The following is a 27,476-nucleotide window of genomic DNA, read 5'->3' on the forward strand; positions in this document are numbered from 1 at the left end:
CTTCAAAGGATACACGATGGGCAGCACAAGAGCCTAGCTGACACTACACCCAAGCTGGATGATGGGTCACACGTTTTCACGCATTTATAAGTTTTGGTTCATTTATATATTGGGGTTAATTGTCCAATTATAGCTTCAGGTTATGAAGTCCCATCCTCCCAGATTTCTCTGCTCAGTTCGCTGTTGTTTGTACTTTTTGGGCCTGAAACTGTAACAGTGTCCTTGGTTCTCAGGCTGGAAAAAGATTGTTTTGTCTGACTAAACTGTGAAAAGAACTTGTGAACACTTTATATGAAGTTCAGAGTTATATATTAATGCAGTACAGAATCTGGAAAAAATGAAAGGTAAAACTTAAGGTATCAATATTAGACTATATTATACTGCACAATATAACTTATATTGTAAAATGAGATTGCAATCCATTCAATTGTACCTCATTATATCTCTAGCTGACTCTAACTTGCTTAATAAATCAAAAATTCAGCCTCAATTTTTAAGCAGTAAAGAAAGTAATACATGGTAAAAGGCTTTGAGCTGTATTTGCTGATTGCACTACATAGGAAACTAAGTTCAAACAGGCAAGAAGTTTAGTTCTGGGAGAGACTATTTTTACTACCACGTGCTTCCAGCTCTGTTAAAAGACACACAAGGCAGAAGGTTTCCCCTGTCAATATCTCAGAGCTCCTTCCCACCACGCAAAGATTCCTTACAACATTGGTTCCATGAGTCCAGCTCACAGATCTGTTCAGCAGCTGCCCCCTCCTCCAGGCAGTCTTTTCTCTCTCACACAACTTTGCAACCAGACAGAACAATCCCATGGTGGCAAAGGAATATGCACACAGCTTTCAACAGGCTACACATCTGCCAGTAACTCACTTTGTTCCTTAGGATCTAGGGAAATATAAAAAAAAAAAAAAAATCCAGACTTTTTTTAAATCTTGCCCTCTACTTAAAAATTAGCCCAAGATCCAGTTTTAAAGACTATCATCAGGAGAATAAGTAAGTAAATGACAGTTAACAGAGTTTACTAGTAACTATTTCCAGAGAATATCAGAGATGGTGACATGCTGCACAGTGATCTTTTTTAATTCACAGCTTCTGATTGAAGATTAACATCTGCAAGAACCTCATATAATTTGCATCAACAGTAAATAAAAGTCTCTCTCCTGTGTATCATTAATCTGATAATACTCAAGTTTATACCCTTTGTTTAACCTCTTACTGTAGAATCACATGAAGATCTGGAAATATATTCATATTCTCAGTTAAAAAATCCAATCAAGATACAATCTTGGACACACCTACACTGCTGTATAATCCCACTATATCAAATGAAGTCAGGAAATTAAATGATTGGGAAGTCTGCTAAATTCTTGCTTGATAAAATCTTTTAAGAAGCAATAATTGAAATCACAGGTTCCTAAGCTATAACAAATGCATTTCACTGGGATGCAAGGTACTTCCTATAGAGCTCCTGGGCATTTAATAATGTAGAACTACCTTTCCAAAGTATCTCCATGTTTTTAAGCTACTACTACTAACTTTCTAAAAGGCACCTGCACAGACTGGTGGCTAGCATGTCCTCTGGAAAATTCCATCTTGTCAAAACCAAATCCTTTTTGTAGAAATGTCACAGTTTCACAGACTCAAATTCAGAGCAAAATACTGAAGATTGAGCAGCACTAAAACTCAAAAGCACCCAAACAACTCAGGAGTGTAGGCAATCAAATAGATTCAGCATCAAATCTCCCCCTTTTGCAGATCAAGGCTTTGAATTTGGTTTTACATTCAGTGAAGACTTTTAATTATTTAGTTTACTAACTCAGTCTTTCTTACCATGTTATTACATAAAATCAAATGGGTCCAACATGAAATTTTATTTTATAGCTGTAACTAGCTTAGACTGTACTCTTTGAGCAGCACTGTACAGAAATATTCATGCTAGGCCAGACTGAGCTACTTCAGATATAAGAAAGAGCAGAGGATAAGAACTATCTCTTTTATTTGTATAGAAAAAAATTTAAGACAAATGTTCCTTAGCAGCCTGACAAAATGACAACCAGAAGACCAACCACCTCAAGTGTATGCATATCAGTGCACACAGCCTGGGGAGCAAACAGGAGGAACTGGAGCACACTGAAGGTTAGTATTAGAACAAATGTTTTAAATTTTAGAAGAGAAAATTTCACCTCTCTCAGACCTAAACTGGGAAGGATTTCATGGGAAGCTTCTATGAAGGATAAAGGAGCTAGCGTGTGCCAGGAGTTTTTCTAAAATTCTCTTCCTGAAAGTACAAAACCAGTTTACCTCCTCTAAAGATAGAGAAGTTGGCAGAGCAAGAGACCAACTTGGCTTTACTGAGAGCTCCTAAGTCTGTTGAAAAGAGGAGCATTCCAGAGTTGGAAAAGGAGGCAAAAGCCTGTCAAGAACTACAAGGGAACTGCTACAGTGCACAGAAATGCAGACAGAAAACCAAAAGCTGAGCTCAAACAGAAATTGATCAGACATGTAAAACACTACAAGAAAGGGCCAGATAATAGATGAAAACTGGAAATTACAGATCCTCAGTCAGTCACTCAGAAGCAACCCTCTAGTAGGACAAATGGGGTGACAAAACCACCACTACTTTTAAAATTTAAGCTTGATACATGTGTTAATTTGATCAAATGAAATCATAAACAAAGCTGATAATCAAGAGCATTTTTCTACAAGTAGGGAATTCTGTTCTTCTGTTTGTATTCACTATAGTCAGAGGTCCTTCTGACTTGCTCATTTGGTTGGTTTTGCTTCCTCTCAGACTCATAATTCATTCAACCATACATTTTATTGGAAAGTGTGTCTTTTATTTTACCTTGAATGTCAAGCAAATTAACAGTCTCTGATAGTAGGACAACAGAAAAACAACACATTAGAAAAAGTGATTTATGAAGCCTGGGTTAACTTAATACAGGACTCTGCCTTAATTTAAGAAATTAATTTTAAATTCTCATGGGAACTGTGCCTTTGCTCTTTATGTAAAAGCAAGCAATAAACTTCATTAGCAAAGCATACAATGAAAATTACACACAGCTGGCTTAAAATGAAAAAGGAAACATCATAACAGACATTGCAGCTGGTCAGCCACCAGATAGACCTTTCTCCTTGTAAACCTGCTTCTTCAATTTGGCAATGCAGTCCTTGAGCAGAAACAGCAAAGGGCATATAATTTGATACTTCATTACACAGAACTGTTACATTGGGGTTGTGCAAACATTTTTAAATCTTTAATTTTGTCAAAAAATTAAAGCCACCCATGTCAGGTTCTTGCTCTTTTTTATTTTTAATGCTTTTTTCATATGAGTTGAATCACCCACATGGAAAGTTTTGACATTTAGTAGTTGACAGTACCATCTTCAATAAAAGAAGAACCTGTAGTTTCTTGGCCCTTGAACCTGTAGCTCTACCCTTGCATTTCAACTTGGTTTTAAGCAGAGCTGTATGGGAAAACAGGTGGCATTTCTCCTGTGATGAGTCCAAGTATCTGTCTTAATTAATAAAAATCTGATAACATTCTTTCACTCACATCTGGAGAATGACATATAAAATGTAAATAAGGCAATGATATTTGCACACCTATGAAGTCAAAGCCAGCCATATTCTTTGAAAATCAAGTATTTTGTATGTTGGCTGCATGTGAAAAATTTCACAGTTATTTATACCTGACCAATGCCATTTACAATATAATTCTGCTCCCAGTGGTGTTTCCAGCAATTTTGCAAAGGACTTTCTTTGGTAAAAAGAGGTAAAAGGAGGATAATAGGACACTTAAATACTAAAACCCAAATATTATAGTTAATTTTATTTCCATTAAGACTGATAATCTCTTTAAAAACAGATAATATCTTTTTCAACCAGTGCAAGGTGTAAAAAAAAAGTTACTGGAGTTCTGGAGTTTCTTGTCTAAAGGAATGTATAACCTTTGAGATCATTATTTATAATGTTTTTAATGTCAGAGGCAATTTTGTTCCCTCTTATGGGATTATTGCTGGTCACCTTCCTGAGATTTGAAAGACCATGAAAGATAAGCACCGTGACTATTCCTCTAAATTATCATATCACAAATTAATAATTTGGTCCTTTTCTAAATGGATCTCTCCCCACAATTACACTAAAACACAGTGATGGGTCACAAATTCCAGGGGGTCCAACTGGTCCTGGCATTCCTGGAGTGCCACGATCTCCATCTTTACCAGGCTGCCCACGTTCTCCAGGACGTCCTTCCTTACTCATGCCTGGTGGACCTTCAGGACCTTAATAACACACATGGAATAAATAAATGCATTACAATTAAAATGAAAAAGAACAAGTATGAACCCACAACAGCCCCGCTCTTTGGTGAAGTATGCAGATAAAGAAAACTTCACTTCCTGCAAAAGACACTTCTTGTCACAAACTGCTTATATACTTATCTAAACAACATGATATCTTATAAAGATTTTTTAAATCACATGGAAAACACTTTAAATAAAGATAGCTTTTAAAGAAGAATATGAAAATCTGCTTTAGTACACAATTCTAATTTATCATATAATCTGGAAACATCATGGCAAGAATCAGTCCCACTATTTCTATTTGTTTCTCTGGCTTTGGATGGGGCCCTAATATACTTTCTAAATGCCCAATGCATTTGGGTCCTAATATATCTTCTAAATGCCCAAATGTATGCCCAATGCATACATTTTGAATGCATACACTAATGTTATGAAGAATATTTTCCCTCATTAGGCAAAGCTTAAAAGTCATATGGTCTTATCAGGGCTCAGTTTTCAGATATAGTTGACTTCAGGATCCACCTATCAAGAAACAGGAGTCTCAGATACCAATCTCTATAGGACCTGTCTTATATTAAATAATGTATTATATGGCAATTTATAACGTATGCAAGCAACAGGCATTACCCTAAAATATATTTGGTAAGTAAGATGTGTAAAAATTATGTAAGTTTTTTCAAAATTACATCAACAATGCTGAAAAGTGTGTTTTTTTCTAAACCACGCTTAAAAAATATTATTAGCATGCACTGAATCTGCACACCTGAGCCATCCCTCACCTGGAGGTCCTGGGGGACCTTGGATCCCAGGAACACCAACTCCTTGGTTGCCTTTTGCACCATTCTTCCCTGGCAGTCCTGTGAATTAGCAAACACATGCATATATTTGCACATCATTTTCATCCAATGACATCAGAAATCAGCATTTGATAATATTTACTGAATTAAATACGCGATCTTTCAAAAGTAAATTCTCCTGTTGGAGATTAAATTATAAAAGTACTATAGGCAAATCATCATTGCATACAAAATGAAATTGGTGTGCTAAGTCACAAGCAGTAAGTCACAAAGAAAGCAAATATTTATCAACCATTTGGTGCTTACCACTGGCACATTACTAGCTACCTGTTATTTCATACATCTTTCCTGATTATTTTGATGCTACCAGTTACCAGATTATGGTAACTTTGATCTAGTTCCAGACTATATATGTGTGCTTAATATAAAGTCTGCAAATACATCACATAAATCAATTGGAATGCTTGGACAGCTGAGTTACCTGAAAGCATAAACCTTAGCCTGCCTGGAAAGAATCCAGAATGTTTACGAAAATCATAAAGAAAGGAGCAAAAATCCTTTTGAGATAAAGAGAACAAAAGGACAAAAGCCAGTAAATCAAAGGAAGTATAAAAGTTCTTGGATGTCAAAAATCAGCACAGCTAGTAAGTAGCCAGTGAATAAAGACTGTTCCTTAAAAAAACAGAAACAAACAAGTTTGGAAGAAAAGAAATCAGAAGACATGGAAATACTTTGAAATCTATTTCTAAGTATAGTTGAGCTAAAAAAAAATCTAAATGAAGGTAGAAACATTTACATGAGACTAAGAATTCTCTAAAAAGATCAGAACAGAGGTTTATAGTAGACTATAGTAGAACTGAACAATAACTATCTGGTTGTGTGCTTGTATTCTCTCTCCTGTCACATGTTCCCTAAAGGTGGTGAAACATCCATGCTGCTCCATGGTCACAATTCCATTCAGCCAAGCAAGCCCGGCTATTCTCTTACTCCACCCTGCATTAATCCCATCCAAAACTAGAAGCAGAAATCCAAGACATAAAGGCCTTTAGCACTGTGCCACACACACACTGTACCTCTTGTTCCACGAGCCCCAGGGCGACCTGGCAAGCCCATCAGCCCCGGAATGCCATCATTCCCTGGTAAACCAGGAAACCCTCTTGGACCTTCAGGGCCTCTTGGACCTGGTGGTCCTGGAAGTCCTGGGGGAGCATTTTGGGGCTGACAATGGTTACAGTTTTGTAGTCTTCCACTCTGGAGAATGGCAGGCAACTGGGCTGGGAGAATTCAAACAAAAAGTTGCTTAAAGTGTTGCAACAATAGAAGTATTGCCCCCAACCTCTAATACAGAATCAGTTCCCTTTCTTAAGAGAATATAATACTTTTAAAAAACAAGATGGTAAAGCATGGAGCCTGTGATGTGGAAATACAGTTCCACACGTGTAGGAAAACAAAGAAATTGGCAATATGGAACTTGCTTTCAAAAAACCATTTCTATAATTATCAGGAAACTTCTTTAGCAATTCAAACAAGGAAACAACAGTAAAGAAACTTTCAAACTTACTTCTCAGTACATCTGAACACACCTGTCGAATAAACTCTTCTGAAAATTCTCGTGCCTGAATTGAACAGAGAACAGAGCATGCAGTTCTTTCTGGTTTTTAAGGTACACAACATGAAAAGTTTGAAGTCATATACATACAGGTTTTCCATCTGATCCAGGTGGTCCTGGGGGTCCTCTATCTCCTTGCTGACCTCTGAGGCCAGGAGGTCCAGTCAGACCCTGGACACCAGATTCTCCTTTTTGTCCACTGATGCCTGGAATGCCTGGATCTCCTTTCTCACCTTTCTGGATTGAAAAATCCATGAAAACTCAGCTAGGTTCACAGATAATTTTGAAGGTTGGTAGCACAAAAAAAAAAAAAACATATTCTAAGAAACCTTTATTGAAGTTCTTCAGAAAATTAATGTGATGCCTATGAAAACTAACTTGACATTGATGAGATCTATTTTGGTAAAATGTATTGAAGTTTTCAGATAAAATTATCAAAGAGAAATAGAAATAAATTACCTTTTCTTAGTTTTCAAGACCCATTTTACTATTCCTTATTAACACATGGAAGGAAGGGTTTTATTCACTTTTTCCTCAGAATCAGAAAATTTTTTTATAGTATGTTAAAATCCTTAGTAGGTCAGAAAAAATTTGATGTGAAATTCTGGCACCACTGAAGGTCCTGGAAACTTACAATAATAATCAAGCCTTTTACCTTATATCTGCAGTGTGTAAGACAAAGGAAAAAATAATTTGATTTCAGTTAGGGATATTTTTGCTTCTTTTTTTCCATCTGATTGATAGTAACTGCAGTCTGTTTGCTTCACTGGAAAAGGTAAAAAAATGCTAAAAAATGTTTTGATATATCTTCACCAAAGCAATGTTTCCATGTATGGAATTACCTACTGCAATAGTTCATGTGGAACTCTTTCCCTGCTCTGGAGCCAGCAAAACATCAGTATGTGCATCAGATTAAAGTCAGTATACTACACTTGCTCCCTTATGAGTTTTTTCCTCCCTTGCTTGCACAGCTTCTGCATAACATTATCAGTTGCTGAAAATTTTTCTTTCTCCACTTCCAACTATTTTAGATGGAACTGTGAGAACACAACTATTATATATGACAAACTTATTGAAGCAAATAACAAAATTTTAAGAAATATTCATGCATATGGTCTCAATAGGCTTCCACTGAATCTCCTCTATTACTTATCAAGATTCTTCACATCAGAAAAATTCAAAGTCTCCTGGCTTGGTCTATATTAGTAACAATGCCCAGAATCCTCTACAGGAATTACTACAGGGTAACAAGCTTTAAATTCAGTGTCAGATTAACCAGTTTTATGAGCTAGGCTGTAAAATCAGACAGGTACTCCATGTGATTAAAGAAACAGAGAAATGAGACAAAATGTGACAGATGTCAGTCAAGTGCCTGAGAGTACTGCTGGAAGGGTGGTGACCTGAACAGCAGGCCATACCTTCAAAAGGCATGCATTAATTCAGACACAGCTTCTTCCAAAGTTGTAGTTGTAATTTATTTTCTTGATATTGTCAAGAAGGGACCCTCTTAGCTGCCTCATGTAGATTTTTGCCTGCTCGTATCTAGCACATAATTGCAAAGGTGTTTTTTTCATTTCAACAGTCAGGAAGGCTCAGAGATAAGTCCATGGTGCTTATGTAGCTACCTGTGGCTATACTAGAAACTGTATGTGCTGAGGTCTGAAATTATGTTGGGTTTATAGCTAGGAGAGGTTTTGTTTTGGTTCTTCTTTAATTTTAATTGCTTTTAGCCCTGTGGACTATATTTACATAAAAGGTTTGCAAGCTGAGCTATCTGAACTAAATGTTCAAGGGGCTAGAAGGCATTAAGAACCAGAGAATACTGGGGAAATAGCATCTATTGTAGAACAACATTAGAGGTAAGACGCCAGCATAAAAACACCAGGAGAAAATGTTGGAAGCATCAGCAGAACTGCCTGATGGGCTTGCCAAGAAACAGCTGAAACTGTAGAGGGAAAATTTTCCTCAGGATATCTTGGTGTTTTAATGCTTCACCACATCCATGTGAGGACTTGTTTGTTGACCCTTGCTATTGGCAAAGAAAAGCAAAGAAAGGAAAACAGCTCAATGAGTGCTTAAGAGCCTGTAAGAGACCTACAGGCTGAAGAAACTTATTAGAAATTAGAGTCTAACAAAAATAATACTTTATAGAAATGGAAAATGAACTAATTTTGTAGGTTTGATAAGTAAACACAATGACATTGTTATAGCTTAATACATAGTAAGAAATTATTTAATTTCCAGTAGAAATATTTTATTGCCACATTTTACAAAACTTAGTGTATTATAAATGTATGACTAATTCAGTAGAATACAAGGAATCTTTTACCAGATTTGGCAATAATTTAGTAAAACACCTATAAGACAAATCGCAACTGAAGAATTTCTTAGAACCACACAAGCATATGAAACAACTTATATGTTAAAATGGATAAAATAATTTCATTATCAGAATGGTACTTCCAACTAATGTATTCAGCTATTGATATGCAACAATGCTTTAAGGAAAAGAGATGAACAAACAATATCTAAATAAATTTGATGAAGAATTTGGGAAAGTGTATATTCTGATTTTAAAAAATATTGAAATAAATAAATAATAGCCAACAAAATTAATATTTTAAATACCAATTTTTAAACAACATGCAACACAATGGTTCTTTTTCCTTAGTTATTTTCTTTATCTATTTCCTCTATTCAAACAATCCTTTCTCTCTTTTTTCTGTTAGTTCATTTCTTGGCTTTTTAATTCTCTTAAAATATATGTTTGGCTTTAATAATTTTTAATAAAATGTATATCTCATTCTGTCTCTTTATAACTAATACTTCTTTCTCTGATATTTTCCAATTTCTCCTCTGTTGCTTACAGACATGCGAGTACAGAAGTAAGACTAAGCATACATTTTACAGATCACCTAAGTTGCAGAAACAAATGGAATAATTTTGTAATACTATATTTATCATTGCAAAAATACATACCTCTCCTCGTTCTCCACTCAATCCTTCTACTCCCTTTAAAAAATAAGACAAGAAATAAATTTTAAAATGCAGGCTGAGCCAAATTACTTGGAATAAAAAATTAATATTTTTTGTCCTTTGTTTTAGTAATCAATCACAAATGGTAATTTTTAAAGATTCTCTGATTGCTATAGTACAAAAAACAAAACTGCATATAATTATGAAAAATTTATATCTGCATGAATGAACACTTCAGTATCACATTTAATATCATGTACCTAGAGGATAAGTTGGGACTATATCACACATATTATAAACATAAAAACACAATATAGACTTAAGAGACAAAACCTTATTCACTTTACAAAAGAAATAGCATGTGTCCTAGCAGAAGTAAATTCCTGATGCAAACTGCTTAATAAAATCTTACTAGGCAGAAATTAATTTTAAAGCTATTGAATCACAGACTTTGTGGTAAGGCAGATTTTGCATGCTAGTAAATTATTTTGATGTCATTTCGGCCAAGTGACTCAAGGGTGTTACTGGCCATTACATTCTATGGCAAGATGGCAGTTCACTCTTCTGATTCACTCTTATGGACAAGGAAATCTGTATTGTGTCTTGGAGTCTTGAGAATTCTTGGAAATATCTTGTGTTGTCTACTAAATGATTTTTTTGGTTCCTGACCAAACCAGATAAGCATAGGAAACAATTTTAGACTTAGTATGTATTATTTTTTCAGCTTTCTCCAAAAAAAAAAAAAAGAATACAAGCAATAAAAATTTGGTTGCGTCATTCTATCTGGAAAAAAAAAAAAGTTTTCTTTCACTATCACTTTGTTTTCTTTTTTGACTAAAATAATATATATGAAAAAAATTGTCCATTATCTGCCAGAAAAATAACCAGAAAGTTTAAATTGTAAAATGTCAATCTGGGACATTATATTTGGTTAAGTCAATTACTCATCTTTTAGTTTAAACTATTTCTTTATTAAAAAATGTGGTCAGGTTTAATAATGAACTATTTTCAACCTACATATCTCTGAGAGTGTTAACTAACATGCAGTCTAGATCTCCTGCCCAGAATCCCTGGGAATTGGGTCCATCTGGCTAGACAGGCAGCTGTATCAATGTCGTAATCCTGAAAAAAGCAACCATGGCTTCCTTCCAAGTCTAGTTTTAGATATGTACCTCTAAAAAATACTTCTTTAGACATACATAGATTATACAGCTAAAAAGTATTTATAAATACTAACAGCTATTCTGTGGAATAAGACAATCGCCAACTATGACACAATCAGAAGACGCTGGCCTAGAGTTAAAGAGAAAGAACTGGATCTCACTGATTTATAGCTGAAACAGGAAACATCTGTAATTTATGAGCACAGAAGATGTCAATAATGACTCCCAGCATAGTCTAGGAGGTAATGAACTGTATGAAAGTGTAGCATGGGTCATGCAAAATCTTAACATCTCACTCTTATAACCTTTACACAAAAGTCACTATTTGCTGGTATCTGCATTTTATATTACTTATAACTATTTTATAAAAATATTCTATAATTAAGGCTTTACTACAATAATAAAAGAAATGCACTTATGGTCTGTTTTTCAAGATACAATATCACAGAACACAGAAAGATGTAGGTTGGAAGTGACCTCCTCGGATTCAACTTCCTTTGCAGAACAGATGCAGCTTGATCAACTCAACATGCTGTCCAGACAGGTTTTGCCACAATATCTATGAGCAGCCTGTTCCAGTGTTTGACCACCCTCAAAGCAAAATGTTTTTCCTGTATTTATCAAGCTCCTGTGTTCCAATTCATATGCATTTCCTCTCGTCCTTCAAGCATACACAGCTGACAGAAGTGTTGCTCCATCTTCTCTGTATGTGTTAGAGTTGTCATTTTAAAAATACGAAGAGTGTTTAAGAGGCAACTTATATAATTATGTTATCATGTTATACATAAATATATTTCACCTGATGCAAAGACCTATACATGTTGATGGAAGAAGTGTTAAGAAACAAATATGAATCATGGCCTCAAGCTAGGATCACAATGGCTCTCTTGAAGTAGGATCACTATTTTAACAGTACCTGTAAGCCTGGATTTCCTTGTCTTCCTTTTTCTCCTTTCAGTCCCTTCAGAAAAGATCACATTTTATAAAATATAGATTTATCTGGCACATGTAATTAAACTATCAAAAAATAACACAAGGATCTAAATGTAAATATAAAACTTTATTCTAAACTAGGACAAGTCAATCTGAAAGTTACTCTTCAAAGAGATCAGAGCAGAAACTCTGCAAAATAAAATTTCTACCCTGAACACAGAGGAACCAAGCTAGAATCGAAATAATCACAGAATAGTCTTCTTTTTCTTGTAGATATTTCCAAAATTTTAGAAAACAAGGAGGAGAATCCCACATGCTAGTAATAAAATAAGTAGGCAGAGGCCAGGTGTAGTTACTTTGATTGTGTTTCTGTGATCCTGCAGTGCCCTGCAGGCGGGGACAGAGAGCATCCTGTGACAGTCCTGGGTGATGCCCCAGGCACAACCTGCACCCTGCACCATTGCTAGGAGCACACAGCTCTGCAGCAAATGCCAACAGCCTGCTCAGGCCCCCAGAAATGCAGAAGATTTCCTTGAAGGAGAGCTACTGCTTCTACTGAAGTTAACCTTTTGTGGAGTTTAATCTTAAAATACCCTTTCTGACTTAATACCTAAGACTTGTATAAATATCAATGCCAGATGATTTCATTAGAAACAAAGTTGATATACCTGGTTACCAGTGTCACCTTGGTTTCCTTTCTCCCCCTGTAAAATATTAGAAGAAAGGTCTCTATTTAAAAAAGACTCACCTCTAAACCATGTAGACTGTGCTTTAATTTAACACAGTAATTACAAGAGAAACATCTAGCTTTTTCTTATACTGAAAGAAAACAAATCACTTTATCTTCATGTACACAAAAAAAGTCCAGAAAGCTATACTAAGAAAGGATTTTAACATTAAAACAATTATAAAAAAGAGTGGATACTCACCTAACAAGTAAAAAATTAAAAAGAAAGTGGATGCTCACATACCAAACAAAAAATTTAAAAATACAACATAATGTGGTGTCAAGTCCAGCAGGATTCTATCTACTCAGTGTATTGAAGTGGAGAGGATGTAGGCAGGAAGGGAGGCAATGTTTCTTATGGGTTAAATTTTAGCTGAATGCACCACTGCATGCATAAGTTATGCAAAACAAACAAGAAAAAAGGTATTTTTTCACCAAAAACACCTCTATATTTAAATTAAATAAAAATATTTAAGGACTCAGCTCCATTTTCACCCACTTGTTTTGCCTCAAAATGTTTAAATTAAATAATAATGGGGGGAATGGCAATCAAATGGTGCAAATGGTGCTTAGAAGTCAGGTACATAGTTTTATCAACTTGTCTGAACACAATCTAATTGACATTAATAATTCATTAATTGACATTAATTGACATAATTGACATTGGAGAGAAACAGGCAATGCATGAAAACTATTCACTCCAATTAACAACACAGGTATAAAATATGTACTCTGAAAATGTGGCCATCTCTCTTCATTAATTGAAAAGGAAACTTAAAGTTATGGGAGATGGCTGTTACTCTGACTCTGACATCTTATGTTTAAATAGACATAAATTAAAATGCTGAACCATGAACACAGCAGTTCATGAAACACAAGACACATATGTAGGGGATGCAAAACTGCATTTAATAAAGAAAACAGAATGGAGATTTTTGGGTTCGTTTTGTCAGATTTCTTGTAAGAGCCAAAACTTTGTGTGTTTGGTTGTTGGGGTTTTTTTTGTTGTTGTTTTTGTTTTGGGGTTTGTTTTTTTTTTTTTGGGTGGGGGGGTAGAAAATAAGAGCCTTTAGTTAAATGTAAACAGTAGTGAAGAGGAGATTTTTGCCATGGAAAATATTTACCTGATTGAAAATCCCAGAACATAAGAAGACATTTATTCCAGCTGTAGTATTTTGTTGTATTGTATTTGAATGTAAAATATTCAGTAGTTTCAAGTTTTAAACTCTTCTATAGTTGAAAGGCTTCACATTTACTGTCAGATGCCCAAACTGCACTTTACTTCCTGAATAATTCCAGTGTGTCATTTGACTTGTAATTCCAGCTAACTTGCATCTTCATATAAAATAAATGACCTTTTCAAAGACTTCTTCAGTTTAAAATTTAGAGAAGTTCCATAAATTTTAACAAAATCATCTTTCACTAAATATGTCTTAGTACAAGTGCCTTACATAACCCCTGGATATTGAATTGAATATATAGTGATAATGAAACTAATTAAAGAATTATTATGACACTGACTCCATGCTCTAGTCAATGTAAGGCATGTCCATTTATGTGTCTACTGACATGTGAAGTACTCTAGTATATGTAAGACATATAGGAGGCATATATGACACTGGACATACAAGAAACATGTGCCTTCTGGAGCAGATGAACTCTACTGGAATATTTCTGCATGGGGTTTTCATAAAACTTTAATTACAACACCACCCTTCTATCTTACTTTTTGCACTTCAACCTTTCTCTTCTTATGAAAGTGAAATGCCTGATTTAATTCTATTTCTCTAATGCCATATTGGGTCTGGCTGAGAAGGAATTAATTTTGTCCATAGCAGCCCTCATAGTGCTGAGCTTTGCAATGGTGGCCAGAAAGGTGTTGATAACACACCAGTGCTTTGGGTATTGCTGAGCAGAGCTCCCTGCAACATCAAGGCTCTCTCTTCAAATCCCTGCCTTTTCCTGTAAGCTAGGGCCAGCCAAGATCTCGGGTGGAGACACAAATTCAGTCTAAGTGGAGAAGGGATTGAGAGACACCCTGCAGAGAAGGACTTATGCTTATTGATAGATGAGAAACTTAACATGACATGGCAATGTGCACAAAAGCCAGCTGCACCCTGGGCTGCATCAAAAGCAGTGTGGCCAGCAGGGCAAGGATGCGATTCTCCCCCTCCACTCCACTCTCCTGAGGCTCTACCTGTGTCCAGCTCCAGGGTCTCCAACATAAGAAGGACATGGATCTGCTGGATCAGGTCCAGCAAAGGGCCATGAAAATCATTAGACAGCTGGAGCATCTCTCTCATAAAGACAGACTGAGAGAGCTGGGGTTGTTCAGCCCAGAAAAGAGAAGGCTTTGAAGAGACCTTAGAGCAGCCTTCTAGCACCTAAAAGGGGCTTAGAAGAGAGCTGGAGAGGTACTTTTCACAAGGGTCTGTAATGACAGGACAAGAGGGAATGGCTTCAAATTGAAACTAGGTTAATAGGAAGAAATTCCTTATTTTGAAGGTGGTGAGGCACTGAGACAGGTTGCTCAGAGAAGGTATGAATACCTCCTCCCTGTAAGTGTTCAAGGCCAGGTGGATGGGGCTTTGAGTCATCTCATCTAGTGGAAGGAAGTGTCCCTGCCCACGACTTGGGGGTTGGAACAAGATGACCTTGAAGACATAACCATTCTATGGTTCACTGACATAGCCAGGACAGATGACCTAAACTGAAAGGGATATTCCATACCATAAGATGTCTGCTCAGCAATAAAAGCTAAAGGCAAGGTGAAGGAAAGGAAGTTTCATTATTGTGACACGTCTTCCAAACCTCTATATGTACTGAAGTACTGCTTCCTGGGAATTGGTAGGACAACACATACTGACAGGAAGCAGAGAATAAATATTTCATTCTACTTTGCTTCCACACATGGCCTTTCCTTTTGCTTTATTAAACTGCCTTTTTCTTGACCCGTGAGCTTTCCCCCATCTTATTTTCTTGTTTTCCCTGCCCTGCTTAAGAAGTGAGTGATGGAGCAGCTTGGTGGACACCTGGCATTCATCCAAGGTCAACTCACCACAAATCACATCAAGGGGTGTTTCATCAAGGATAAAGCCCTTCACATCAAGGGCTTTATCCTTCAGAAGAAAATTTTCAGGATGGACGTATTATTGTTTTAAATGTGTCCAACTGTTATCTAATAATAATGATGCATTTAGAGAAAGGATTTTGTAAAATAATGATCACTCATAAGAAAAGAACTTCCAAAAAAAGATGCAATTAATGTAAAACTGGAAAAAATTACTTACCTTTAATCCCTGGGTACCAGGAATGCCTGGGTAGCCTGGTTCACCTGGAGCCCCTGGTACGCCTAGATCTCCCTGAGTAATACAATAGCTTTGTGTCAGTGATGTGCTGAGTGTAAAAACACACATTGCATGTTTCTCAAGGCCAAATTATACTCTTTGCCTATGATATTTTAAAATTTTACAAGTGAAGATGATTGAAATATCTGAAGGATTTTTGAAGGGATGGTGAATATAGAGGAGCTGCATTCAATATCTATTTTTATTGTCCTTTAATAGAGTTGATGTTTCAAAATAACACAAAAAATACTACCTCATGTAACAACTTGAGGTTTGCAGGTTTGAACTCAATGAATATCTGATTTTCACAGCCTAAAATCTAGTATAAAATTAGTAAGAATAAGTCATCACATTGATTTTGATGCAATGTGATGGTAACTAATGTTTTACTGTGAAACAAACTGCCTTATAATTAACCAGGGGAAATAATGGAAAGTTAGTAAATCATGAAGAAATAAATTAATCTCTTTTCAACTAGAACACTTCCAGAATCATATTTACCTTGGCTCCTGAGGATCCTGGTTTCCCCTGTATTCCTGGTTCACCTTTATCACCCTATATAACAATGTGGCAGATACATCATTATGTTTTGTCACATGTGGTATGTCTAGCAAACATAAACAGTCACTCTTGAGAAACTGACTCTTAAAAATGGGCCCACGTAGTGACTGAAAGGCTGAAGTTCTTCTCCATTACAGGCAGCCTGAAGGTTTAACTTTCTGTCAGGAAAGATGAGCTACTGATAACAAAACCTGATCTGCCAGCTTCTGCATACCTGTCCCATCTCCACCTGCCTCATTTGCCTCACACAGTCACAACAAGTTTGTGTGTACTGACCTCACATTTCCATCATCTTATTTAATTGTTGAAGTCAAAATACTTATTTATGTTCTGGCTTTTATCACAGCCTATGGAATTTGACATATATTCAGCACAAGGATTTGCATTAAATCTAAGAATTATTGACTACATAATGATGGACTCCTGTAAGAATGAGCTTATTAAGAATGATTCTCTCAGAAACAGCTTATATTCTAAGTGGGATAAGTATACAAAATAAAAGCATTTTTCACAGACAAAAATACAGCTAATTCATTTTTAGTTGTATCATAGGTATTCAACTTTCTTGACCATAGAAAACATTAATACTTTAAAAAATGTTACTGTCAGTGTACAATTATAAATAAATGCATGTACACTTTTGGATGTAGAATAATGTATGGGGGAAAGGGATCTAAATGTAAATGCAAAGTTAGGGAAATGGATTCTGTATTCCTAAATATTCTCTAGGACATACAATTCAATACTTACAATTCAATCCAAAACTCATTTTGGATTAAATTAAAAAGTTACACTAACCAATCTGAATTTGGTAGTATTTATTTTAGCTTTGGAGAACATTGGTAAAATTAGTTCTTGCTGTAGCTGCAGTGCAATCAATAAAGTTACATCTGAAATAAGTTTGGCTCCTTGGGTGGAAGAAACAGCACATAACATCATTGAATACAATTAAAATATAAATAAATGTAACATGGGAAAGTTCAGATGTATATTGAGAATTATCTGGTTTCCAGCATTGCAGAATATTTTCCAAGACTGTAAAGCTGAAACAAAGTCTCATGACCATTTCCACAACTGTTAAAAACCTCACAGGATGAGAGGCACCATTTACTGAGTTATATTAACCTCTCTTGAGACTGAACTATCATTAAAGGTAACACAGGAAAAGTCATACAGCTGCTCATCAATATTCAGTACACCAAAAAAAGAGCTACAAAATCCTGGCATTGTCAGATCAAATTTGCATACAAAGCAGTCGTTTATCAAAGTCACAAGCAAATTGAGTCAAATACTTACCTTAGGCCCAGGAGCTCCAGGAAGACCAAATGAACCTTCTGGTCCCATCAAACCCTATTTATTTATGAAAAAGAGACATTTCTGTACTAAAACAGAGGAATTATGAGCTTGGTATTGTATTAGTAGGATCATTATTCTATTTCTTTAGTTATAAAGAAATATGTTCTATTTCTTTAGTTATTAAACAGTAAAGACAATGTTTTTTATCTTATTACTACACAGGCTATAGTTTTGATAGAGTACAGTGGATTATTTAAACCTTCTATGGTCTAATAAAGGGCTACTGTGCAATAGGAAAAATCATACAGCAGTAATGAACAGAGCTGTCATGGAATACTCCTGAGAGAAACAATTCTCCAACTCAAGACCCAGTCTGTAATGCATCCTTAGTTATAACTGAAAGTGACACAAAAGTTTCTTGGGTTCTCTTTAGGGCTTCCAAAACCAACAAAAGTATTTGTGGCATTTCATAATTCTCCTTTCTGACTGTGTGTCCCTCAAAGGTTGCCATAACTTGACCCATTGTGCAAATTTTGCGGAGATTTATCAGGAGCAGTTAACTTTTGGGGCCACACCTTTGTATCTTCTGCAGAATCTTCACAGTTAAACTACTCATTCAAGAATTCAATAGCTTCTGCCATTTCAGATTATGACACTTCAGCACATGTACAAAGCCAAAATAACCTCTTGGACTCCACAAATGGAATCACATTTATGAAGGCATGTTTAGATGTATGTTCCCTACATAAAATTAAGAGTTAAAGAGTATTAAATCATCAAAGGGTTGACTTCCTTAATTTCTGTTTAAAGCTAGTTTCAAGTATACTTCAGAAAAGAAATCCTTCTTTGAAATTATACTTTCCAGGAAGGAATTCCCATTAATCACATTTTCCACATCTGGTGTTAACAATTCTCTGTTTCACCACTTTGCCTCTCTTCACTTTTAGTCTAGAACTGTATGCATAAAATCGATATATTATTATTGTTTTACTTGGACTTGCTTAAATACTGTGAAATACAATCTGCAATAAGAGCAGCAAAAAATAAAAACATTATGATACAGAAACTCAAACAATTAAATAAGGCCTGGAAACCTAACCTGTCAGAGATTAAATGTTATCAATTATTCCAACTGATAATATTTTCAAAATTCACTGTTATTGTTGTTATTTAATCTCTGCTTTCATACAAATCACCCTCCATTTAGTAACAAATATTAGGAACAATTCACTCTCATGACATTATCTCAAACTTCTTTCAAAAGTTACATGTAATCAAAAACAGATATAATTTCTCACACAGATAACAACTCAGCTTTGCAAAAAAAAAAAAAAAACTTTATTTGTTTAAAACAAAACTAAAACTTAAAGGGTGTCTTTGTTTCTACAATAGAAGAGAAAATTCAGAATACCTAAAACAAGAAGTAATTATCTGCAGCCATGGTTTTCAGAATTTCATCAGTTGTCTGGTATTTTACCTGTGCTTTACAACTAACCAAAGATTAAAACAAATTAACCACAGATTAATTCATGTTTCTTGCCTGCTTTGTGATAAGAAAATACTGGTCACCAAAACCTTCCATCAATAAATATAGCAACTTGTTCTTTAGGCCATAGACACTCTACCACTTCACTAGATCATTTCTAGTGAAATCCACATCAGTCTTTGGGTTACAGAAGTGACATATGCTCACAAAAAATGTCCCTCATTCTATCTTATGCAAAGCAGAAATACTATAGGCACAGAATAGCTTCTTTTTTTAAAATTAAATCAACTGTGCATATATATCCGCATTGACCTGCAAACACACACCAGAGAAGGCAAATGAGGAAATACATTTAGTAGAATTAAAGGTCAAGAATACATCTGCAGGAAAAGGAGAAATAAAGTCCATTTTTCCTGGTTTCCTTTCTTACACTTTCAATACTAGACCATATTTGACTTCTTTTGTTTAAAAAATTACATGGAGACTACTAAATTACATCAGCACACTGCAAGAAGGAAACTTTCAGATGCAATATAGGAAAAGCTTGTGAATATAATCTGAAAACTATATAAAATTAGAAGAGAAGAGAATGTCCTGAACAAAAATGTAGAACAATTCAGGGACATTAAATGTAGCATTATTGCCCTATTTTGCAGAGCTGACATTATATGTCAGGTAAATTAATAAATTGCTGTTGTTGGCAATGCAATAGGGATAGTCATTACTGAAGAAGAGCTTGTTACTGAAAAACTTTCCCAAGCTATTAATAGACCATCCACAAGCTTTCCATCTGTGTTTTCTGGAACAAACATATTCAGTGTGACTAATAGAAGGAAAATCCCACTATCTTTTCTGGTTTAAATTCCCTAATGCCATATAATACATTCAGATATTCCATGCATCAATCTCCTACTTAATTTATCAGGTGACAAAAAAAATACTTTAATGAATTGACAAGAAAGAGGAATAAATTATTTTCAAGTGTATCACAAACCAGATGTTATTTATCTACATAAAATTTGAAGAAAATATGGTAGGCGAGTTAAATAAATATAAGCACTTTGGAATCCCACAAGGCTTTATTGGAGTTGATGATATAGCCTTCCCTCTGGCATTTTGCTCAATTTTGCTCAGAAAGAAATGGAGAAAGAAATTCCAGTAATAGGCCATAAAAATAGTTAGGAGGCACAGGTGAGAGAACAAATGTTCATGTGTTAACTAAGAGTAGGGACATTTAAACTTCCAGTTCAGCCAGTGTTTCAACAACTGCAATAACTGATTGTCAAGGAGATCTATTTTTTCCAGAGATCTTTAGGAGGTAGCTGGAAAAGTCCTCAAAGTTCATGAAAAGAAAATCAACCAGTGTATTTTACATAAAAAGGGCTTTCTGACAGCTGTGATTTTGATTGTGCCTGTGGTAGTCAGGAAAGGAAGAGATGACGTTTGGATAGGGGGTAAGTGTATACTGTGTAGGAAATTCAAAATGTACTGGATGATAGAGTAGCCCATAAGTTTTAAAATTCCAAACTAATTTCAGGTTCTGTCTCTAACAAAAGCTACATCAGTGAGAGAACAGGGAGAGGGAGAGGGAGAGGGAGAGGGACAGGGACAGGGACAGGGAGAGGACAGGAGCCATACCATGAGGAACTCTCCAGCACACCAGTCTATAAATGATGCTTAGGTTAGTAGTTACTTTCATACAAAGATGGCTCATTTGGCATGCAGTGACATGCAATTACCTGTAATTGCACATACCAAGATGGTCAAACATATGTGTTGTTAACCTCCATCCAAACAAGGATTCTCTTGAGAACAGAGAATACTGCAGTGGGATGTAAGCCCAAGTAAATTTTGATTTCAGGTCTGACCTTACGCACTCTAGAAGATGGTAACCTTAGCTAAGATGTTAAAGAGATTAATCAAGATAGGATTAAAAGATGCATATTGAGATCCTTTGGCATCCTCTTCCTTCAAGGTTACTGTCATCCAACCAAGTGAGGCACAAGCCACCACAACACCCCTGCAGTCACTGAAAGTGGGAAAGAATGGTCCCTGAAAAGAATATTCCTGTCATGCAAGGAAAGGTAGGTACTATGATGGTCCTAAGAGTGTGACAGTACAGACTGAGAAATTAATATCAAGGTGCTTTTAGAGAACCACTGAGTATTCTGTATTTGTCCTTGAAGATATAAATATGTACTACTTCTACTTTTAACACTATAAAGGGACATCAGAACACCCTTTGTCTCTCAAAATGGATGAAATCCAGCCTCAATATTGTATGTTAAGGAGAAGTTCACTGATGAAGATTTTCATAGAGAAAGACCTCAAAAAATGATGGGAGAGATAAATCATGAGACAGACAAGTTATTAAACTGAAAAATACAGTCTTTTAACAACCATCAGAATCCAAGAACTCACCTCTTGTCAAAATATCCAGAAGCTTAAAGTAATGGCAAGGGTAACAGAAAAAAACAGTTCTCAGCTTTCAGCCAGAATTTTCATGCTGCAAATATGTCATTGAGTTAAAAACTTACATTTACCATAGCCTTGTCTTTCCCACCTGCAAATGCTAGTTTGCTCCTGTATTTGCCATTATATGTTTGTTTATGACAGGCATAGAATGGCAACAGCACAATTATTTGTTCAAAATAACAAAATTTTGAAACTTACAGTATCTCCTGGTGACCCTTTTGCTCCTGGTTGACCTGGCGGTCCAATTTCACCCTGTATTTTTTACATAAAGAGAAAAATTCTATAACTAATATATGTATACTTTACATTTTTTTATAATTTTTAACTATGCAGATTTAATTAGTTAATATTGTTTCTCAATGTATTAGGAAATTAGCATGGTTCCTTTTAAACTAGTCATTCCTTCTAGAGTAGTTGAAGTAAAACCTAATAAGAGATTTTTAAACATGCCATGAATTGTCTCCATTCTTTTGCAGCATGATTTGATGTCATAAATCCCCACTATGAAAATTCTTCTCTGAGCCTAAACCCTTAGTTTGGAATGGGTATATACATTATAGATTTTAACTGTGTTTTGAACAACTAATAGTACCTTTTGTCCTTTTGCTCCTTGATTTCCAGGAATTCCAGGAATTCCCTGGGAAGGAAAAAGAAAACCTTTTAAATGTAGGAAATAATTTCACCAGAATTTTTTTGCATTTGCCTAAATGATTTAGGTTCAAAATATGGGCAGGAACAAATAAAACAAAACAGAACATAAAATAACAAAACAAAACAAACAACAAAAATACAAAAAAAAAACCCAAAACAAAACAAACACAACAAAACATAAAACCAACAACAAAAAAACTCAAGAATAACAAAATCCCTCAAAGCACCAAAAATACATAGGAGAAAAAGTTTCAGCTAGAAACATGCAGAGTACTCTAGGGATATAGTGAAGCACTAAAGTTGAATTGTTCCCCACTGCTTTTGTTGCAGTAGCCTATGTCTAGTGCTCAGCAGGCTCATATGCTCTTGCCTGCCCCAAAACCCTGACTGACACTCAGAAAGGAACCATTTTACATTATCCATAAGATTTCCCATGTAAGTTAAAGCAAAAGCCCTGGTCAATGGGACCATCAGCACGACAGATCATATTATCTAAAATACAGTGATTTTAAAGTGACAGATACAGTTTTCCTTGATGCATGTTCATAAATACTTGAGGATCTCTGCCATTTCCTCAGCACCATTACTCATTCAGCTCTACAGTATATCTCACATTTTTCTAACAGTGATCACTTAATCAAATGTGATTTAGGTTAAAACAGGACTTCGTATATGCTTAATGCAGAAGCCTACATTCAGTTAGTCTATTTTTTCTCTCAAGTTAAAACTATTCAAATTTTTTGGACAGATTATGTTCGTACTTGTACCATAACTAATCTGCAGCAAGAATTTGGCTTACAGACTTTACATTTTAATCTAATATTGAAAATAACATGTTAGAGTGAAGACAAGAGCAGTGTTCTAGACACCACTGAAACAAATGTATTCTATGGGAACAAAATAACATGAATGTAACAACTATAACCTAATAATTTCCATATGAATTACATCTGTGCAAAAGATAGCCCCATTGTTTTGCAGTTTACACCCGCTTTTAGTAAATAATGACCCTACAAAGTAGAAACAGTTCATTGGTGAATGGCATATGAGTTAACAATTACATCCTGAGCATTTTACAGACCATCAAAAATCCAACGTATCTATCAATACAGGAAGAGATCAAATAATGCAATAAAAAGAACTTGAAAATAATGCCTCATACTGAGACTTCACTCACATTATGTTATATAACTCTTCTTAACTTTTGTTAAAACTTCTTAGATCTTTTGCTCAAATAAAGAGATGGGAAATAGGGCATGTTTGTCACCACATTTAGGAATTTCCAGACCCATCTGTCAGTTCTCAATATAATTATTCAATATAATTATAATATTTAATAATTTAGGGGTTTTTTCTGTAGCTGTAAAATATAAAACCAAATTACGAATGTCTGTAGACCTAATATAAACAAGAATTTAATATATGCTTAAAAACATCCCACTAGGCAGAGACTTCCCATTACATTTCTGTGCAATTTGAAGGGTTCAGTTCCGCACACTCATCCAACACAACAAATGATTTACCATTATATGAGCGTGCCTACAAGAAACACAATGTCCTGCTGAGCTGTGTTGATCTTTCTTGGTTAAAATAAATCACTAGTACACAACATTTAATTTTATATCAGCAACAAAGAAAGATGAAACTCCAAGAACAACAATTGTAAAACTAAGTCATCTTTCCTTTCTTCCCCCTTCACTTTTTTTTCCCCTTTCTGAATGATTCTTCAGTACTGAGGCATGTGGAAATTAGACCCTTAAGTCAGTGGAGAGCTGATCTAAACCCTTAAAATTTTTGTATGGTTCATTAACATTCACTCAGTTAAGAATGAATATATCACTTATGCTGATGTAAGTGGTTTCCAGAGTACATGGGGTGGAGATTTTCAGTTACTCTCCACATGCAGACTGGCACTAAAGGAGAATAAAGTGTCTAATTCGGTAATAAAGAATGAGTATTTCCCATTAGTTATTTTTCTGTGTAGCTTCTATGGTTAAGTAATTACAAGGACTAATTTCAGCAGGATCAGTTCCAGAATACCTAAAAAATTAAAATTGGTTGTTTTGTGATTATCTATCCCAATCTAGTACTTCCATTTACATGGATAATCTCTAGTTATACCAATTAGAATTATTTCCACTTTCTCAGAAGACAATTTAAAAAGGTAGTTTAGATTTCAAGAGTTTCTTACCTAACTTCTAAGTCAAAAGCCAAATCTAGCTTTGGAAATGTGTCTAGTTTCCAAACAGAGATTTCATTCACAATACAAATCCTTAGAATCTGAGCATATTTTTTTTATTTTTAGTTCCATAAACATTCTGAACAAAAAGTTATATTTAATAAGATGACATAATACTAACTACGCTGTCAAAGAAACCTTATTTTAATTATCAAAAAATGCATTCTAACTTTAAAATATGAGACAAAGCAATTCATTTTACTCCATTTGTAAGACAAAAAAAAATAAATTTTAAGAGTATATTGCAACTAAAATTATCACAAATGCCTGTGTTTAATCAAAACCTAATATGAAACACATTCATCATGCAATTTTTCTTCCACTTAGGGAAAAACAATGTTTGGAACTGCTACAAATGGGAAAATGGCCACCCACTGGGAGTAATAGAATCAATACTGTGAAATAGTTCATGATTCACTCGCCTATAGAAAAAAAAAACAAAAACCCTGCCTTTGGGGATGTCCTTTGCAAAGCTATTGAGCACATTTTGTTCATATAAAATATGAAAAGAAGCTGTAATTCCAAAGTTTCTTTTTCCTTGCCTTTCCAGAAAATTCATGTTAAATGGTTTGTATATATCACATATACAGTTGTAATAACAATAGAAAGTAGCAGTACATTTCTAGCCAGAATATCTAAAATTCAAACCATCGAATGTGCTTTACTGATTTCTGTCCTTGTGTGAGTTGGAGAGTTTCTATACTTTGAATCGGTTAATTTGTTCCCCTTTTTCTTTTACATCAACTTCATGAAAGGTTTATTCTTCAAGTATTTCTTCAAATTTAAAAAATAAGTTAATCACAAGTACTGCCTCAGTTCTTTCAGCATCACCAATCTGACTTCATCAATTATCGCCACTTCATTCCAATGCCTTCCTCCTTTATTTGAAATTTTCTCTTAAATGGGAATTCTTCCCTTATCCCATAAAAGCTTGTTATATTATTCATTATTCATTATTTTAGCCTTTATCAGCAAGTACTATAATCACATAAAATGTAAAGCCAGCAAGATAGTCTAGCAAATCTAATTCCTTGGTTTAAATTCCATGTTTATTCTAAAAATTCTTAACTGCAGTTTTATCACACACTGCTGAGTTTGTGCCTAAAAATGAATGTCATCATGTACCTGTTTGGCAGCTAACTAAGATTTTGGAGACTGGGTAAGGACTGCTGTCCTTATCCTTTACTCAGCCTCTGTTGCTTGTTTAATCATTTATCTTCTACCCTGTCTCACCTATGTGTACCTAGAAGCCTGTCAGCTTTCTAAGGTCTGGTTAGGCCTGGGGAGGCTTTGCAGGATAACCCCAGGACTTAAAGTGACACTTGACTGCTATGTAGATAAATGAGATAATCTCTAGTGTCACTGATGGTGCTGTGGGATTGCAGATCTACCCTTTGAAAAAGATGTCACTCTGCTCTAAAAAGTGTGTCGTGCCTGCCAGCTGCTGCAGTTGTCCTCACACAACTCCAATGGCTCTTGGTGGCCATCCCCAGGCAGCCAAATCCCAAACACCTCGATATCTACTTCTGTCTCAGCATCACACTGCAAAATGGAGCTCATCTCAGTATGCAACCAAATCCCTGGATGCAGACTTCCTCAGCTGCAGCCTGCACAGCTGGGACTTCAGAACACCCAAAAGCATGAATTTGTTTCTGTTGTGATCATGAACCTCAATTATGACAGTTATAAAATTCTATATAAATATTCTATTTTATTCCAGTTTCAGCAATTTAAATAAATCTTCCATTCTTTGATAATATCTGGCAGATAGAATGGATTTAACTATAATAGAATGGAACTGTAAGAACTGAACTGTAAGAGGAAAATGTTTTCACAATCCCTGGAAAAATTTTCCTGTAGTTTTCATTAATCATGAGGTGTCTATTTTTGTGTTGGATTATATTAAACAGATGGACTTTCTTCCATGCAGCCCCACAAAAAAATCCTTTAAGGAAATTGCCTAGGGCCTCATATACCATTTAACTAGATGTAAGCATTTTTACTTAAGACACAAGATACATTTCTCAAAATATTTCCTGCTTTTTCTAGCGAGTACCAGGATTATTTTCATCCCCCCTTATGGTTAATTTTGTACTTGCAAACAACAGAAGAAACCTTGCAGAAGACCTTTTTAAAGAATAAAACAAAACCTATTTTAACCTTAAAATTAGTATATTTTAGCACATTTTTATTCTTTATTTTCTGCTGCTGTCTTTATTGTTCCACATTTCTTCAGTGCCTAGTAGGACAGGATACCCTATTATGTAAAGTAGGCATTTCTAGGCTATATGTAATGTATCCATAATCATAAAATTTTATCTCTTCTCAGGAAAACGTGAAATTATATATAGAGTATTTCCAAAAGCTATTTTTTATGAGCAAACTGCTTTGCAGTCAATTCCCCAGCTAGATGTAGAGAACTTTAGTATACTTGTCTTTATTATCTTATTTTCTTCTGATAAAAAGATGTTTTTTTCTAGCATATATGAGTTCTTTAATTTATTATTCAATCAAATGGTTCATTCTACTCTGAAAAGTATGCAATTCTGAGATGACCCTAAAGGGTCTTATATAAATTACAGCAATAGAACAAGATAAACAAAAGAGATCTATCTATCCATATGTTCCCATCATCCCTTTTAAACACCTGGAAAACTCAACTCTTTATGTATCCTTATTAGAAAAAGCCTGCTTGATGATACATGAGAGATTTACTAGAGACAAGCAAAAAAGTACAAGTCAACTCATAAGTTGGATGAAAGTACAACAATCAAAACACTTTTTAAAGGATTATAGCAAATCCTTGATAATCCTAATAAAATAAAAGAGACAAACCAAATTTGGATAATGTATAAAACTGGAAAAGAAACTCAACAAAGCAGAATCTGCTACTACTGAGTAGTTGC

At 35.0% G+C, this 27,476-nt stretch overlaps 1 protein-coding gene across 1 annotated transcript in view; it reads right to left on the reverse strand.

Annotated features, from left to right (window-relative positions):
• Positions 1-2,821: 2,821 nt before the first annotated feature.
• Positions 2,822-27,476, reverse strand: part of COL21A1 (collagen type XXI alpha 1 chain) — a 69,690-nt gene continuing 45,035 nt past the window's right edge. Inside the window, exons 17-29 of the mRNA XM_021551120.4 lie at positions 22,273-22,317; positions 21,879-21,932; positions 17,720-17,773; positions 16,364-16,417; positions 15,806-15,877; positions 12,457-12,492; positions 11,772-11,816; positions 9,696-9,728; positions 6,807-6,953; positions 6,669-6,723; positions 6,181-6,381; positions 5,090-5,167; positions 2,822-4,289 (exon numbers count right to left, since the gene is read on the reverse strand). Coding sequence (XP_021406795.3) covers positions 4,102-4,289; positions 5,090-5,167; positions 6,181-6,381; positions 6,669-6,723; positions 6,807-6,953; positions 9,696-9,728; positions 11,772-11,816; positions 12,457-12,492; positions 15,806-15,877; positions 16,364-16,417; positions 17,720-17,773; positions 21,879-21,932; positions 22,273-22,317 — 1,062 coding nt within the window. The 3' untranslated portion in view covers positions 2,822-4,101. The remainder of the gene's footprint in view (positions 4,290-5,089; positions 5,168-6,180; positions 6,382-6,668; positions 6,724-6,806; positions 6,954-9,695; positions 9,729-11,771; positions 11,817-12,456; positions 12,493-15,805; positions 15,878-16,363; positions 16,418-17,719; positions 17,774-21,878; positions 21,933-22,272; positions 22,318-27,476) is intronic.

Source organism: Lonchura striata, chromosome 3, assembly GCF_050655825.1.
Source record: "Lonchura striata isolate lonStrDom1 chromosome 3, ASM5065582v1, whole genome shotgun sequence".
In the NCBI taxonomy this organism is placed as follows: Eukaryota; Metazoa; Chordata; class Aves; order Passeriformes; family Estrildidae; genus Lonchura; species Lonchura striata.